The sequence below is a fragment of the Molothrus ater genome, chromosome 4 (assembly GCF_012460135.2).
Source record: "Molothrus ater isolate BHLD 08-10-18 breed brown headed cowbird chromosome 4, BPBGC_Mater_1.1, whole genome shotgun sequence".
In the NCBI taxonomy this organism is placed as follows: domain Eukaryota; kingdom Metazoa; phylum Chordata; class Aves; order Passeriformes; family Icteridae; genus Molothrus; species Molothrus ater.
In genome coordinates this window covers 47200192-47216352 of record NC_050481.2, presented here as the reverse complement: position 1 = coordinate 47216352, position 16161 = coordinate 47200192, and the positions used below count along the sequence as shown (strand labels likewise).

The 16161-nt window shown below is 41.2% G+C and overlaps 1 protein-coding gene across 4 annotated transcripts in view; it reads left to right on the top strand.

The window, feature by feature from the left end:
* Positions 1-3243: 3243 nt before the first annotated feature.
* Positions 3244-16161, top strand: part of GABRB1 (gamma-aminobutyric acid type A receptor subunit beta1) — a 102513-nt gene continuing 89595 nt past the window's right edge. For 2 of the 4 annotated variants that reach the window (XR_004980109.2, XR_004980108.2), the window contains exons 1-3: positions 3244-3427; positions 3522-3613; positions 3691-3758. Coding sequence is in view for 1 of the 4 variants with exons in the window: in XM_036382112.2 (XP_036238005.1) it covers positions 3348-3427; positions 3522-3613; positions 3691-3758 (240 nt within the window). In the remaining 3 variants the exon portion in view is untranslated. The remainder of the gene's footprint in view (positions 3428-3521; positions 3614-3690; positions 3759-16161) is intronic. The other 2 variants (XR_004980107.2, XM_036382112.2) reach the window with 1 other exon arrangement.

The window sequence follows — 16161 nt, the reverse complement described above, 5'->3', positions numbered from 1 at the left end:
TAAATCTTACGTACAAGTTGTATTTCTATCTCATAGACCCTGTACATACTAAACCCAGAGTAGAAATGATTGGGAAAGAAACTTGGCACTATCATTAGCAAGGGTTTCAAAGTTTTGAACAACAGTATGAGGAAATAAGCATAATGAAAGACCATAGGAGCTGAAATTGATGCCACCACAGGTGTTTGAAAACCAAATTGGGCTTGGTACAATGGAGTTACAGCTCCCATAGGCTGTGAGCTGACTGCATGCCACCTCAGCACGCTGCTAGGTTCACTAAGCAGCACACATGGGTCAGGGTGGTAGGTCTGCCATGGGAGCTCAATTCACTGACAGAGTGGACAGGAAAGGTAATAGCAATAGAAATATTTAATTATTTCTGTGAAGGTAGAAACTTCCATGCAGAGGACATGCACTTTTCTTGGTATAGCAGCTGTGTTATAGCCAGTCTTATTAAAAAACCACAGATTTATAACTCATATTTCAGAGGTGAGAGAACTAAAAATATTGAAAAGTAGTGCCAAAACTCTCCAGATTAAGCTCCTAGAATTTTGGACACTAAGCAGCCTGATTTCCAAAACTGCAAATTAGCTATCTACTTAGTTGTCTATATTCCAAGATGCCCAAAACCCATGCTGAGTACCCACCAGGTTTCACTCAGCCTGGGTGTTTGAGCAAACCCTGTTGGAGAGGATGGAAAGACACACTGCTGCATTTTGAAACGAATTTATTGACTGCAGAAGCAGCTGCCATATTAAGCACATGTCAAAAACAGATCACCAGACGACTCATCACCTGTATAAGCTTTTAGAAAACATTTGTAAATGATAGTCATAATATTTGTGTGTAAGCCCCTTCCCCATAGTCATTCATTTTGGATGTCTTTGTTCTTTGCACAAGGTGTTGTTAAAGAGATCCTGAAGCAAGAACTATGTCACATGGAGTGTTTTATCAAAATTACATCAAAATTCTTCCCCATTGGTGGCCTGGAAAAGCATACTGTATTCTCCTAGAAACAGATGATCTGCAAAGAGAGCAGAACTTCCAAATTCTTAATTAATTGACTACTTCAGCTAGCAACACGTGTGAGAGTGGAAGTCCTGCTGATAATAATGTACCTTTTTAGTCCTGAAAACAATGGAAAACAGGTCTCACTCATGTTTCCATCATCCTCCCCATAGGGCAAGAGAAATCCTTCTCACCCCCTCTGCCCCGGCAGTGTAATGCCATGCAGGTCCTCCTTTGTATGGTTTTTTAAAAAGACATATAAATCTCTTTGTTCCCAAGCCCCCAGTACTGAGGGATCTGTTCAGTATTGTCTCTACACTGCAGAATATTTGTAGCTGTTTCAAAAACCAAGCTTAGAGCCCTGATGTTCCCAGTAATCAAGCTGTACTAAGTGGAGTTGAATTTCAACAATTTGGGTCTTATTTTTGGGATGTTCAGTGGAGGAAGCTCGAGGCTGGTGTCCTCGACAGGACAGCTTGGTTGGGAGAGCTCTCAGAGGAACCAGCTTGCCCATAGGAACATCCTCATCCCTCCTGGAAGTATATTTGCTGGGCTGAGGCATCCCTGATTGCAGGAGACCTGCAGGACAGGCTTTGCTCATGCCTTTTCAGACCAGATGGTAAGGTCAGAAATTCACCTAAAATAGTTCAACCACTAACGTGCATTCAGTCCAGGGACCAGACTACAGCTCATCTGAACTAAAGCTGCCCTGAAATGTGCTGCAGATTAAGAATTCTAATAGAATAAACCTCTGCACTTATGCCTTAAGACAGATTTTGGCAAGCCATGGGGAGCAGTGGTCTCCATTAAATACAGGCATAACTGACTTTCACATGGCTTATGACAAAGCTAAATGTAATGCTGTATACCATCAAGAAGTAAAATATATAGCTCTATGGTAAATCCTAATTCAGAAGAACCAGGTAGCTTTATGATGGCTGTGTGGGATACAACTCTAATTAAAGATACTATTTGGCAGACAGCTATAGGTAGGATTGGTAGGATTTCTTTTTTTTTTTTTTTAAGCACTCTACCCAAGCCACACCAATTATAATTGGACAAATCTCTTTCCAAACAGCAATCCTAAAGTACTCTCAAGTTGAGCTGGGAGGTCACATTTTTCAGGAACTAATTACTGAACTAGGAGGAAAAGAAAAAAATATAAAACTCCTAAAAGAAAATCGAAAATATTTATTATATACTGTAACCAAGAACTGATAAAATAATTCTTTTCATAAATTTGTACACTTATGGTTGGAGAAAGCAGATGTGAGATGAAGGATCCCATAGTAATCTCTCAAGAAACACGTTGGGCTCCTTCTCCAAAAGGGACAAATTTTCATAGAAAAATGCATTGTTCAAAAATTTGTTCCAAAAGCTGCTCAAAAGTATCACTAGAATGTGTGTCAGTATCAATATTCCATCATTTTTCAAATATCGTGGCATATTTCAGCTACAAGAAACATCACCAAGTCTGCTATTTCTCAGAAACAAGTCTGCATCAGCAGGCTGTAGCAGAGTCAGAAGCATCCAATATGTATCCCAAGGGCAGCGCACGCAGGACTGTGAAGCGCACAGAGATGGGCTGAACCTGAAAGGGATAAATGTTATTTCTGCTGCGCTACGGTGCAGTGAAAGCGAGCGGCACCGGCAAAGTCATGAACTATGCACAGGGCTCCGATCAGCCACTCTGTAATGATGCACAGGAAAGGTCAGGTTACATTAGAGCATCCATTCCGAGAGTCTTAAAAAAGAAGACGTTCTAAAAGCAAGATCAGTTACAAAAAACATTGGTACCGGGATCAGTTTCCCGGGGCACCGCGGGTACCGCTGCGGGAGCGTCCTCAAGCCCCCGCCGCTCGGCAAAAGGCGACCTGCAGCAAAACGTGCCATTTTGTCCAAATGGCCGTGCCCCTTTCACTTCATGGCTAACATAACATCGAGGGGAATTTTCACGCCGAAGCGCCCTCAACAATCATTCACTGTCTCTTGACGGGAAGCCGGCGCTCCAGCGGTTGGGGTTGCGCCCGGCGGTGGCAGCCCCTTCCCCTCGGCAGCTCGGGGGTCTCGGTCCCGCTGTGCCCCGCCAGCCGCGGGGCCCCGCCGCCCTCATGGCTGCCGCGGTACCTGTTGCGGCGCCGCGCCCTCGGGCCCCGCTCCCTCAGCAGCCCGCGGCGGGCGCGGCGCGGCTGGGCCCGGGCGTCCGGGGCGGGCAGAGGGGCGCCCGGGGCCGCGGCGCTCCGCTCCGCGCATGCGTCCCGCTCTCGGGAATTGTCTCTCCCCGTCGGTCCGCACCAAGTTCCAGTCCGCGGCTCGTCCCCCGTGAGGCGGCGGCCGGGATGGGGGCGGCTGCGAGGCGGGCCGGCCCGCGGGCGCTGCTGCTGCCGCTGGCGCTGGCCGTGGCGTGCGCGGCGCGCAGGTGAGCGCCGCCGGGCTGCGGACGGAGGCAGGGAGACAGGCGGGCGCGGGGCCGCCCGGCCACCTCCTTAACCCGCTTGTGCTTCTTCCCGCAGCGCCGACGGGCCCAGCAACATGTCCTACGTGAAGGAGACTGTGGACAGGCTGCTCCAAGGCTACGACATCCGCCTCCGCCCGGACTTCGGAGGTGAGGCGCCCGTGGCCCCCCGACCCGCGCCCCGGCCCCTCCAGGTGCGCTAACGCCGCCTCCCGCTCCCCCCGCAGGTCCGCCCGTGGATGTGGGCATGCGGATAGAGATCGCCAGCATCGACGTGGTCTCGGAAGTCAACATGGTGAGTGACCCTCGGGCCGGACCCCACGGCGCCCCGGCCGTGCGGGCGCTGCCGCAGCCGCGGGACCCGCGATGCCGGCGGCCGGGAGCCCGGCTGCGCAGGGATGCGCGTACCGAGCCACTGCGATTGCCACAAAATAACCGAGCACGTCGCAGTTGCTAGGAAAAGTTATTTGCGTTTTTGGGATGATGTTGGCATGCCTGTGGTGGCACTTCAGAAGAGCTCCCTGTCCCGGTCAGAATACCTATTGCAGGTTTGAGGTTCTGCGTCCCTCTTGCCCTGGTTTGCCCTTTGCGTAGTCAGCAGCTGCCGTCGGAAATGCTGGAGTTTCTTGAACTGTAGCAGCAGATGGCCAGATGTGCGTGTTTTCATGTTAAATTATTTAAAGAGTTAGACAGTTCACTTTGCATGTAGTAGCCTTGAGTAAAAGGTGCAAAGAGAAAATAAGGACTTCTAGAAATGCTCTTTCTTGTAGAAGGGAAAAAAACAACACTGCAGAATAAGTACATAAGGATGCTTCCTGCTATCAAAATCAGAAGTCTCGTAGCTACAGGTGTGAAACATATTGCGTTTGATTTCAGTTCTCCTGCAGGAAGGAATGCTAATAGGCAAGCAGGTTTAAAGAGCAAAAATGTGACTTTAGTGCCTGCCTCATTTGACAGCCTTTTCCCAGAAGAAGACAATGAATCAGTTGCAAGTTTGAACATTGTACAAAATCATGTTGAATTAGTCAGCATCATGGGCATTTTGCTCTCACTCTCTTTTCTTATGTTTGATCTCACTTGAAAATCTCAGTTGTTTCTGTACGTAAGGGAACACCTACTTAGTTAAAAGAAGCTTAGAAACCTTACATTTCCATCCTGATCAGCTGTTTATTTCACTGGGTGATATTTGCCTGTTTGAAGTAATTTACCCAAAGGTGGGGATTTCTTCCTTGGTATATTAGTTAATAGCTGCTATTCAAACAATCTCTTCATTGATTTTTTTTTTTTGTTTTGTTTTCATTCTTAGGTTTTTTTCTGTTGTTTGTTATATGTATCACAGGTTCTGTTTGTGTGCTACTGTTTTATTTGCTTATGAATGAATATGTGTGGTAGAGTGGGGAGGAAACAGAATTTGTCATGTTGTGTATAGCATACCAAGGTCTGCAGACAAAGACAACATTTTGCAAGTTTCAGCTCCTGGTCTTCCTGTGTTGTACTTTCAGGGAGGAGCATGGTGCATACCACACAGATAAGGCAGAGGAAACAGAACACAGATCTTATCAAAATAGTCAAAGAACAAATCTACTCCAACTCCAAGCTATTTCTGTGACACTGTAGTGGGATTGCTGCTTTCACATCTGGAAAAAGCCAAACGGAGCAAAACACAAAAACACCTGTTCTGAAAAGTCCAAAACTTATCTTGTAAAATCTCAACACCTGAAATACTGTTAATCTGTAGGAGGTGGATGTGACAGTTTCCAGTGGCAATCTCACAGGGTATTAATTGTCATTAATTGTCACCAGCTCACAGCATTTCTTAGTTGCCTCCTGTACTTATCAAAGCTTTCCTCTCTGTTCCAGCACTTGCACAGTCTCTGAGAAAGAGAAGTTATATGCTAAATAGATTTTTTGTATAATCTCTGTGTGTAGGGGGCAGCTTGACTAAAACTGGTCAAAAAGTAAAAAATGTTTTCATTTCATAAAATGCCACATCTCACAGTGGAAGGAAGCAACTGGTCCCAGCTGTAGCTGTAGCCATTCCTGAATGCAAAATATGGAGTCTCATTCTGAATCAGTTTAAAAGGGCTTTGATATCACAAGTGCTACCTGTACATACCCATATCTAGTGTTCTGTGTTGCAAGGTCTTTATTGTGTTGCTAGAGATTGTCTGCCTTGTTTTGGACAGTGATCAGTAATTTCATCCATCATTGCAAAAACAAGGTGATTGATATCTTGGCATAATAAGAAAAGGTTTTTTACCTAGTAAAATGATGCTTTCTTCTGGTACTTTTTTTTATTTCTGAGAAATCGTAGCCTTGAGATGTTTAATGTTGCAGTCACATGTAAGTCATTAATCTTCTTTTCCTTTAAACTCTGTCTTATAGATTTTTTTTTTAATTTATTTAGTAAGAACTACTGTTCTGTGGCTTCAGAGCCAGAAATGTTTTTCAGAAGATCTAAGTTTACAGTGTCCTCTGGCTATAGGGCAGTTTTGTTGCTGAAGGGATAGGAGAAAGGAGGGCAATACATCATATGAGGTCCTCCTGACAAGAGAGTCAGGTTGGATCCACTAGAGTTCAATCAGTCTCACCCTAGCAGTATTGGAGGGAATTGTCTTATCCCTTGGCTTTCCTCAGCAACATGAAAACGTATGTCTAGAGTGATAGAGGCACACACTGCCAGTCATCGTGCCCACAGAGTTAAATTTTGTGTTCCAGTCTCAATGCATAAATAAGAGTAAATATTATACATATATATATATATATATAGAGGTAGAGAGAGAGAGAGGAGGTGCTCTCCTTTGGTGTGTTGGGTGAGACATGGTCATGGCTGTAGACTGTCTGTAGACTGTCTGCCATGTCAACAGGGTGATTTGTATGTCCAAGTACATCCAGTCCTTGGGTAAAAAGTTGAGATATAGGCAATAGAATTATTTTGAATTCTGCAAGCACCAATAGTAGTAACTGTCTGTTCGAGCAGCTTGGCTGGTTGAAGTGGCTTGTGCTAATCTGTGAGACTATTGTAAGATACTTTACTCAGTTAATGAAGCAAGTTTTAGTTTAGTTTTCCATCTGATTTTCACAGCCTTGTTGTGGTAAGTGCAAGCATTACCTTCCAAAGGCACATGGTGACCTTTCTCCTTGTCTCAGTTAGTGACTGTTGAGCTAATTTTCATTCATGACAGAGCTCCATAAGTGTAATAGACATTTACATGAATATAGAGTTCATTAAAACCATGCTATGACTAGATCTATTAAGCTGCTGTGATGTCTGGTTTACTCTGATGCCTTTATGTGGTTGGCAGAAGGTGCTGCTTGTACATCAACAATAAACATGGGCAGAATGATTGGCAGTAATTAGTGTCATGCTTCAGGGCAAGCAAACTGATAATGTATTTATCTACTGAGAAAGAGTTGAGAGAAGTAACTGGATTCGAAAAAAATTGACATGCAGTACATGTTGTAATTTTCTCTAAAATGTGTTCCTTACTGAAGTAAAGGTGGTCAAACCTTTATAATGGACAAAAGATGTCATGTACATGTCCTAAAGTTTAAAAAAAATGTATATGATAAAGAACCTTTTATAGAGTAGTTAAAAAAAGATGCCAAAGAGGAAAGAAAAAAAAAGGAAAAAATCCTTTTATTTTATATTGGGAACACTGTTCCTGACCTACCATACTGATCTTACATTGATGGTGATGTAATTTCTGTGATCACAGACTGAAGGTTTCATGTCTCAGCAAAAAGAGGTAAATAAAGTCATGGAAAGAATGTATAATTCTTTAGCTTCTCTAAAATTGTATTCAAGGCTCTTACATTTATCTGATCTCCCAAATAAGCCACAAATCTTGCAGACATTAGTTTTTTTGACATTCCAACCTGTTGGGTAATGTCTTTTTGCCCCAGAAAGAATTTATATAGCTTAAACCACTGACTTTTTGTATACTTTTTGTAAAGTGGATAATTAAATAAGCCAACTGCATAAACATATATGTATTTATTATGTATATATATGTATATAGTTTTCCAGTTTGCCACAGAAGCATCCAGGGCCTAGAAGAGCAAAGGCCTTCCCTTTACTTTAGGGTTGATGTTAGCCCAGGTGGCTGTGGCATCCTACAGTGGTAGATGTTTAGCCAAGACAATCTGAATCTGTGGGCTTTAACACCTGAGCTGGGTAATGCTTAGAACCAAGGCACTGAAAGTTTGACCATTAATCCTGGCAGGCCACTGCTCATGCATTAGATCCCAACTCCAGAAATGGTAGAAGGACTTTACATACATGGATGGAGGTTATCTTAAGACACTTTCTGCAGATTGAGAAAGACTTAAGCTGTGTTTACTGGAGTAGCCAGAATTTCACACATCTTATTCCTCCTTCCTGTCTTAATTAGGTATCTGAGAATTTAGCATGGTGGCTGTTGTCAGTCTCAACATAGGAAATAAATCCTGGGAACCAAATTGGCATTATGAGCCTCATCTCATACTCTTTGCATCACAGCATCCAAGTCTCATTTTTTGTAATCATAAGTCTGGTTTATATAGAACTAAAATGTCAAAAATTCCTTTAGCCCCAGCCAGTGTGGAAACACAAATGATAATAAATGGTCCTTGGTCTAAATATATTTACCAGAAGATGTTCATATTAAACTAATTAGATTACACTAATTTTTTTTTTCTGAAAAGTCATAAAGCCTAATAATTATTAATGAAAATTTACTTAGCTGTAGTGCAGAAGAAGAAAGGAGAAATACTTTTTTGTTATATAGCAACTGTCCTAAAGAGCATGAAGGAGATGCAGAGACACTTCAATATTAATAAGAATGTTCAGTAACTGATTTTATTTTTTTTCAGCAAATATGGAAAAACTAATCAAGTAATAATACATAAAGGTCAGATCATTTCATCACTGTCTATTCCAAACAGGAGTAATTATATTAGAGAGTGAAATGTGGAATGAATGTAGAAATGGGTAGCTTGAGGTTAAATGACTGGGTCACTGTTCGTGGATGTTTTGTTGGATCGTTTTTGATTTGACAAGAATAAGCATTTATTCAACAAAATTGATAAACAGGCAAAACTTATAAAGCAATAATGTGAATGTTGTCTCTTAAGATCCAGAAATCTGATATATCTTAATTTTTTAAACCTCGAGCAAAATTGAGACCAGCTTCAGGGTTGATATAAGCTGTAGTCCACATTTTCCTTTAGGCTGACAGGTACAATACTTTTCTGATTTCAAGGCTTAGACAAACTAGCTGTGAATGCCCTCTAGAAAATATGTATTTTTTTTGTCTAATGTTAAACTCACAGTTCCCCACAAATGCAACTCTCCTGACTCCCCCAACAGAGAGTTAATCATATCGTAATGGTGCCTATGAAATTAAAGGGGTGACACCCTCTCCTTTAGTAGTGGAACCTTTAGCACCCAGTTTGAGGTCTGTAGGATTTCATTAAAGAGAGTAGGCCTGTAAAGAGATAGGCTTTTTAGTTGTGTAGAAGGGAAAATGAAAGGATTTCCCTGGCACTGCCTGTTTAGTGTACGTGCATCAAATAACATGACTGCTGTGACTGTGGAAACAACCAGCTGGGCATCTGTTAATGTGCACTAGTCCTACAGTTCAGTGGCACAAACCTTTGGAAACATTCATAGTGCCAAGTCGTTGTGTAGTAATGGAACACAAATTATTAACTCAAAAAGACCTATTCTCCTAAATTAACTTCTTTCTAAAAAATGAAAAATAAATCCATAAAATTAATTTCTTGTTTCTTTTCTTGTGTGCAGGACAGGACAAGTGGTTATTTAAAAGCTTTCACATTTTCTACAATTGCATTTCCCATTTACTTCTGATTTTGGATTTTACATCTGACTTCTGAAAGAGAGTATCAGAACCTTCCAAACTAAGAATTCTTCTTCTTGAATAAGGAAATTCAAGGTATGCATTTCAAATGCCTGCAAAACATAGTCTTTTTTTTTTTTTTTATAATCAGCTTTACTTTGTACTCTATTGCTTGAAAAGTTCCATACCTCCTCTAGGCCATAATAATTAATTATCTACCAACTGCAGCTCAGTACAGACCTGAAGCTGAAGCTGTGCAACCAAGAGAGGGAACACTCACACCACTAGTTCACCCTGAGGTTGGAAAAGGGGGGGAACCTCAGTGGAGGAACAGTGACAACCTGAAAAGCTATTACCAGAAAGACCTGTTCCTGTTCACAGGATGCCAGGTATTCTGTGACAGCAGTTCAAACTGTTAAATCAAACTCAGAGATTGGCTTTATTTAGAGGTATCCCCAACCGATGTGTTTTGTTGATCACTGTATTCTAAACAGCAGCTGCTTGGGAGAATTCTCGGTAGTTTTTTCTCTCCCATCCATCTTGAGTGTGCTAGACTTTAAAGCATCAGTAAAGGCCAAAAAAATAACTATAAGGTCTTCTGGCAGATGTTGACAAGTAGCCAAGATGGCCACTGGAACGATTTTATACTTTAATGCTCTTTGAGACTCCTTATTTTCTTCTAGAAAGAGAACCCAGAATCTAAAGGTATGAACTTTTCATGCTTGTAGAATTCTCTCACATAAAAAATCCCTGTAACTCTGGCAGTGCTCCAAAAAACATATTAAAATGAAATTATTTCCACCCCAAAGACTAAACTACTGCAAATATGCTCACAAGGAAATTGGTCGTAGGAGTCACTGAATAATCTAGCAGAATAACACCAGATAATGCAGTTGATTCTTTCTTTAAGCAACAACTGTGTTAAGGTTTACGTGGGATGGAAAATGTAGATCAGATTTCTTGCCTATCAACTTTTACAATAACCTTGCAAGGTTAAATGGTTGCTTTTGTCCAAAGCAGTGTCACACTGAGGTTGACTTCATCCCCTGTTGGGGCAAGTCCTTAATGGTTTATGTCATGAACTAAGGAAAGATAATTTAAAAGATTCAAAGACAGCTTCTAGAAAGCTGTATTATTACTCAGACATCCACCTTATAACAAGATTGACTTGTATGGTTTTAAATGCTCACATTACAGTACATAGTTTCAAAGCATAGATTAATGATTTCAGACTGCCAAACTTAATTAAAGGTTGGAATAAATGTTCTCCATTAAAACTCATCAATCCATTTGACTGAGATGGAAGAATTTCAGTCATGTCTTTTTTAATTGCCTGTAGAAAGAACTGAAGAGTTAGCAAAGTTAAAACTGTTGAAACACATAAATGGTGTCTAAATATTATGCAGGATCTTAATCATATTAAAAGAGGAATTAAGTTAATTTTGTAGCATAATTTTAACCTCAAGAGCCTCGTAAGTGTAACTGAAGTAACATGAATAGAAGTCATTGGCATGTAGATGTGTTTGTGCTTGTGTACAAATGTACACAAGCAGGTAAGGAGCTTCTGTAAGCACTAATTACTGCAGTGCACCGCTGTCCCATCCAAGTGGCCTAGATGCTGATAGTCCCATGTTTTCAATGAATATGCTCACCGATAAAATTTCTTACACCACTAAAATGCAGTACATAATATCTCCACCAGCTCAACAGTTTACTCAGCAGCTTGCAGGAGCAGTTCAGCTCTCCAGTTTACATAATTTTAAAACCTTTGTTTCTTTTTAATTTTCTGTGTTGTTGCTCTTCAACAGCATGAGAGAGTAACTGAGACTGGAATTATACCCTCCCGTCCTGTGTTCTTCGTTATGATTTATCCTTTCCTTAATCGGTGTTTTTTTGTAAACCATTAACTGATCAAAATAATACACTGGTCAAGGAGGGAAATGGATGAGGTTTGGAGGTTTCATTCACATTAGCACATTTCATAGGCAGTGCAGTTTTGTCACTGATTTCCTATGAAGGGAACAAAACATGGGATTGACAGCCACCTGTAAATTCTGAAGTTAAATATTAATCTGTAGATGATTCTGACATATTACTCAGGCAAGCTTATTACCTGGGCTTATTGTGGAACCTCATGGTTTCAATGACTTTTGCACAGTTGCTGTTTGAAAATCCAGGCAACAGGTGCTCCAGATCATAGAGAACAAGTAAGTGGAAGCGGTGTTGCTGAGGACAACCTGTTGTGCCAGGGAACAGCATCAGGGCCTGACTGGGCAGGAAAGGACTGCTGGCTCAGCAGGGACACTCTGATCTCACTGCTGCTCTGCAGGGCCCATCAGGTCAAGCTGCTGTCGTGACAGATGGCTAATTCTTTTCAACAGATTTGCAACAGCAGTACTGTGGTAGATTATTTTTTATAGTTTTATTTTTTTTCTATTTAGAACCTTTTACAACGCAGGCAACATTTTTTATGAATTGCGTAGTTTGGTTTTTTTTCAAGGATGTTTGTGGGGCTAGAAGGATCTTGCAATAAAGCAATTGTGATGGTTTTTTTCTCATCTAAGTGATTACAGTAATGAAGAATTCAGCACAGTGTTATGGAAAGGAATTTAAAAATATGGAGCTCTGTACTTAAAACATTATGAATCTGTTAAACTCATTAGTATGCATAATTTTGCAATTTTTAGTCCAAAAAAATGGAAAGTCAGTATTTCATGTAACTTCCAGTAAACAGAAGTGATCAGTACAACATGTTGCAATATTCAAGAACTCTGGAGCAAGAAGGTGGACAAACTTTATGCAACAGCAAGCCAAATGCAATTTTGAACCAATACACTTTGGTTGAAATACTTTATTAGCTAAGGTTTATATTTATCTCTGTGCTCTTGAGTCAAGAAAAATATATTTGCTGTCTTGGTAGGGGAAAAGATTGATCCCATTTATTAGCTGTTCTTCCACTTCAGAATATCAGCTCCAAATGGCTTCTCTGGAGCACGTGGAGCATTGACGTGCTCGGCTCACCTTGTTCATTGGTTAGGTTCCTCTGAAAATCAGTGAAGTTGCATCAGTAATGAGTCAAACAAACCTTACTTAAGGTGATTATACTTTCCTGCAGTAACTGCATTTTCTTGGAAAAAAATTTGCCAGTAATGTGTAAACTCAAGACAAACTGCTCTGAACATACAGACATCAAGAAAAAACTTTTTAAAATGTTTAATTGTTATGGTGATGCCTCTGAGAAGCAAAATGTAAAACAGAATGAAAATGAGCAATTGAGAAAAAAACAAGAAGTCTGTTACCCTCATGGGAATATATTCTCTGTCATTGCAGAGTCTTGGTTTGCAGACAGCTTGGTTTTCCTTGAAGCATTTTTACTATTTTCCTGCTGCTGTATTCATGCATCCTAGCTTAGTGTTTAAAGTAAGAGTTGGACCAATCCTTAGTATCAACACAGGCTGGGGGATGAACAGATCAAGAGCAGCCTTGTTGAGAAGGGTTTGGTGATGCTGTTGGGTGACAGGCTGGACTTGACCCAGCCATGTGCACTCACAGCCCAGAAAGCCAGATGTGTCCTGGGCTGCATCCAGAGCAGTGTGGGCAGCAGGGGAGGGAGAGGATTCTGCCCCTCTGCTCTGCTCTGGTGAGACCCCACCTGGGGTGTTGTGTCCAGCTCTGGGGTCCCCAGCACAGGAAGAACATGAACTCGTTGAAGCAAGTCCAGAGGAGGTCGCCAGGATGGTTAGAGGGATGGAGCAGCTCTTATATGAAGAATTGGGATTATTCAGCCTGGAGAAGACACCATGGGTAACCTAATTGCAGCCTCCAGTCCCTAAAGCAGCCTACAAGAAAGATGGAGGGGACTTTTTACAAGGGCATGTAGTGACAGGACAATGGTTGATGGCTTTAAACAAAAAGATAATAGGTTTAGATTAGATATTAGGAAGACATTCTTTCCTGTGAGGGTGGTGAGGCACTGGAACAGGTGCCCAGAAGTTGTGGCTGCCCCATCCCTGGAAGTGTCCAAGGCCAGGTTGGATGGGGCTCTGAGCAACCTGGTCTAGTGAAGGCTGTCCCTGTCTGTGGCAGGAAGGTTGGAGCTAGGTGATGTTGTCCCTTCCACACATAACCATTCTATGATGGTATAATTTAAACATTGGTATAAGAAGCTATCAGGTCTTTCCAAGAGTAATCTGAGACCTCAGTCTCCTTAGTCTATGCTGAGCCAGATCCAGTGAAAACAAAATGGACATAAACAACTACCTATGCATCTTCTTTTTTATTATTCACACCCACAACCAAATTATCTGAATGGCATGCAAGTTTTAGAAGTCACAAGTGGGAATCTCTTCTGTTCTTTGTAGGTACCTTTGATTTTATTTGCATATTTGAGTTTAAAATAAAGAAATCAAAATAGATCCATAATAGGAGCTTTGAATTTTTACTGAAATTGGGGAAATATGTGGGTGTTAATGCCTTTTCCTCCTGGTAATCACAACAATCATTGTAGTAGCAGAACAAAGCTGTGAGTGGAGGTCCTTATTCCAAAGAAAAGGGCAGTGATTCAGGTGGCTTGGGTCATGCTCAGAAGGTGTTTTGGAGGCCAGTGTCTTAGATTTCACTCTTGCATTCCGCAGGAGATCAGTGCCTACAGGGGTTATATGTTGTTTGCTTTATGGAAGGAAAGAGTCTCAGGGGAGAGATATCAAGTGGAACCAAACTGTAAATTTCTGTCCTTACATGGATTTTTTTGATTGGTTTGTTTCATTTCTCTGGACCTCAGTTGCTTCTTTGTTAAGATTTCTACCTTTCAGGGATACTATGGGAATTAAATGCATTGTATGAGCATTCATTTGAACAGTGAGCAAGTTTCTGCACACTCAGGTGGAAAGAAAAGGCATACAGCCTGCAGCTAAAAAAGAATATATCCCCTGTGACCAGTTATTTCAACACAGCATCATGGCTTGTGACCCAGCTGGTCTGTTCCTACATCTCTACAACAATACTCCTGCAGTCCTGACAGGAATTTATTTCTTACTTACCTAGTGAGCAATCCCAAGAAAGCACAAGATGTTGCATAGTAATTACATTTTCCCCAGTGGTATTGCTGAATGACATATTGTGATATATCAAGAGGCAACTGTGAATTTAACTTCACTCATCACAGTACTCTGCCCAGTACAGTAGGTTTCCAGATGAACACAGTGAATGTAAGAATAAAGAGAAGTTTCTGAATACCACACAGCATCATGCATACTTTGTCAGCATTAGCTTTCAAAGCATGTACGATTCTGTGCTGCCTTGGGGAGTCTTCGTGTATTCATTATTTATTTAGCTTACATATTCACTCTAATATTTAAGAATATATTGTTTGCAGATGGTTTCACAGGAGAAGATGATAATGATAGTCATTTGTCAGAAGAATCAGACATCAAAATATGAAGCTTTCTCTTTCTGTTTAGTGTTTGATGCCACTAAATGCCTGTTTCTTGTGATTAACAGAACAGGTAAGCAACTTGCATGATTATTCTGTTAGGAAGGCTATTTAACCTTACCTAATTTCAGGACATTGTTTTCCCAGTTTTTGGAATGTGATAACAACATGCAAAAGCATAGGGTTTTGCTAATCATTAGGGAGGTGGCAGTTTTTCAAATTTATCACTCAGTCCTCATATTGTCTTTTGCAAGATATTGCAAGGCTGGCATGTGGGGAGGAAGAAACAATAAAGACTTGCACAAATTCTGCTTTTTGTCCCACACACTTACCAGGGCAGTTAGCACGAGCAGAAATTCCCCTCTGTGGAAAGAACATTTTTCTTTAGGTATTTGTGAAAGAGTTTTAGTGCACCCTAACAGACAATAACCTTCATGCAAAGTGTGTGGCTGACAACTGAAAATACTCTTCCCAGACCTCCATTCTTATTTCTAGAGTGGACACTTACTTCACTGGGTGCTCTGTCAGTGCCAGGCCCAATGTGCTTTTAGACAACTCTGCATTGCAGCTGCAGCCCTTTGGCCACTTGTGTCTTATGTTGGGAGTAGCACTTTCAAAGTCAGCCATCCCAGGGCTAAAAGAGTGTGGATACCTAGTTTTAGTTCCTGGGTAGATGAGAAGGGCAAGTACTTTAATTCTGAAATACTGCTACTGATGTGCTGGAATGAGAATTGAGTGCAATAGTGCCAAATATCTTCAGCTGTTAGCAGTCTACTCACCAGAGAGGTAATGCAGGTTCCTTAAACTGACAAAGAGGAAAGTTTTCCTCCCTCGTCTAAATAGTTTGTTTGAAGTATCCTAATCTCATTCTTTATTAATTCTGTCACACAAAGTCTATGCTGATATTTCTTTAAGGTTAGGAGGCTAAAGTTAGGCAGTATGAGACCTTGACAAAGATTTTTTTTTCCCTGCTTTATAATATGCTACTCCTTAAATTCAAAGCAAGGAGCGCTTTTTCACTTAGCAATTCTTAGTCTCAGGATTCAAGCATTATCACATTACCAGACCAATTGCAGAAGTAACGTAAAGGCATCTGAAAACTGTATGGATATTAGTGTGGTTTGATGCATAAAATTGCTTCTTAGACTCATTCTTTTGGCCATGTCTCTATGAGAAAGACCAATCAAAGGCAACACAAGGTAATATGGCTGATAAGTGCCAATTGGAAATTTTTGTGCACTTGACAAGTCCCTATAACTGAGTGAACTGGTGTTATAGCTGCTTAAAGATAATGAATGAGTGACAGGACCCAAGAATGACAAGATATTTAGGTCCCTGTCAAAACCTGATACATTTGTTAAGAGTAAAGTGTGAAATGAGAGAAGTTATCTAACTCCGTCCATACAGTAAGTGAGGAGAATCCTACC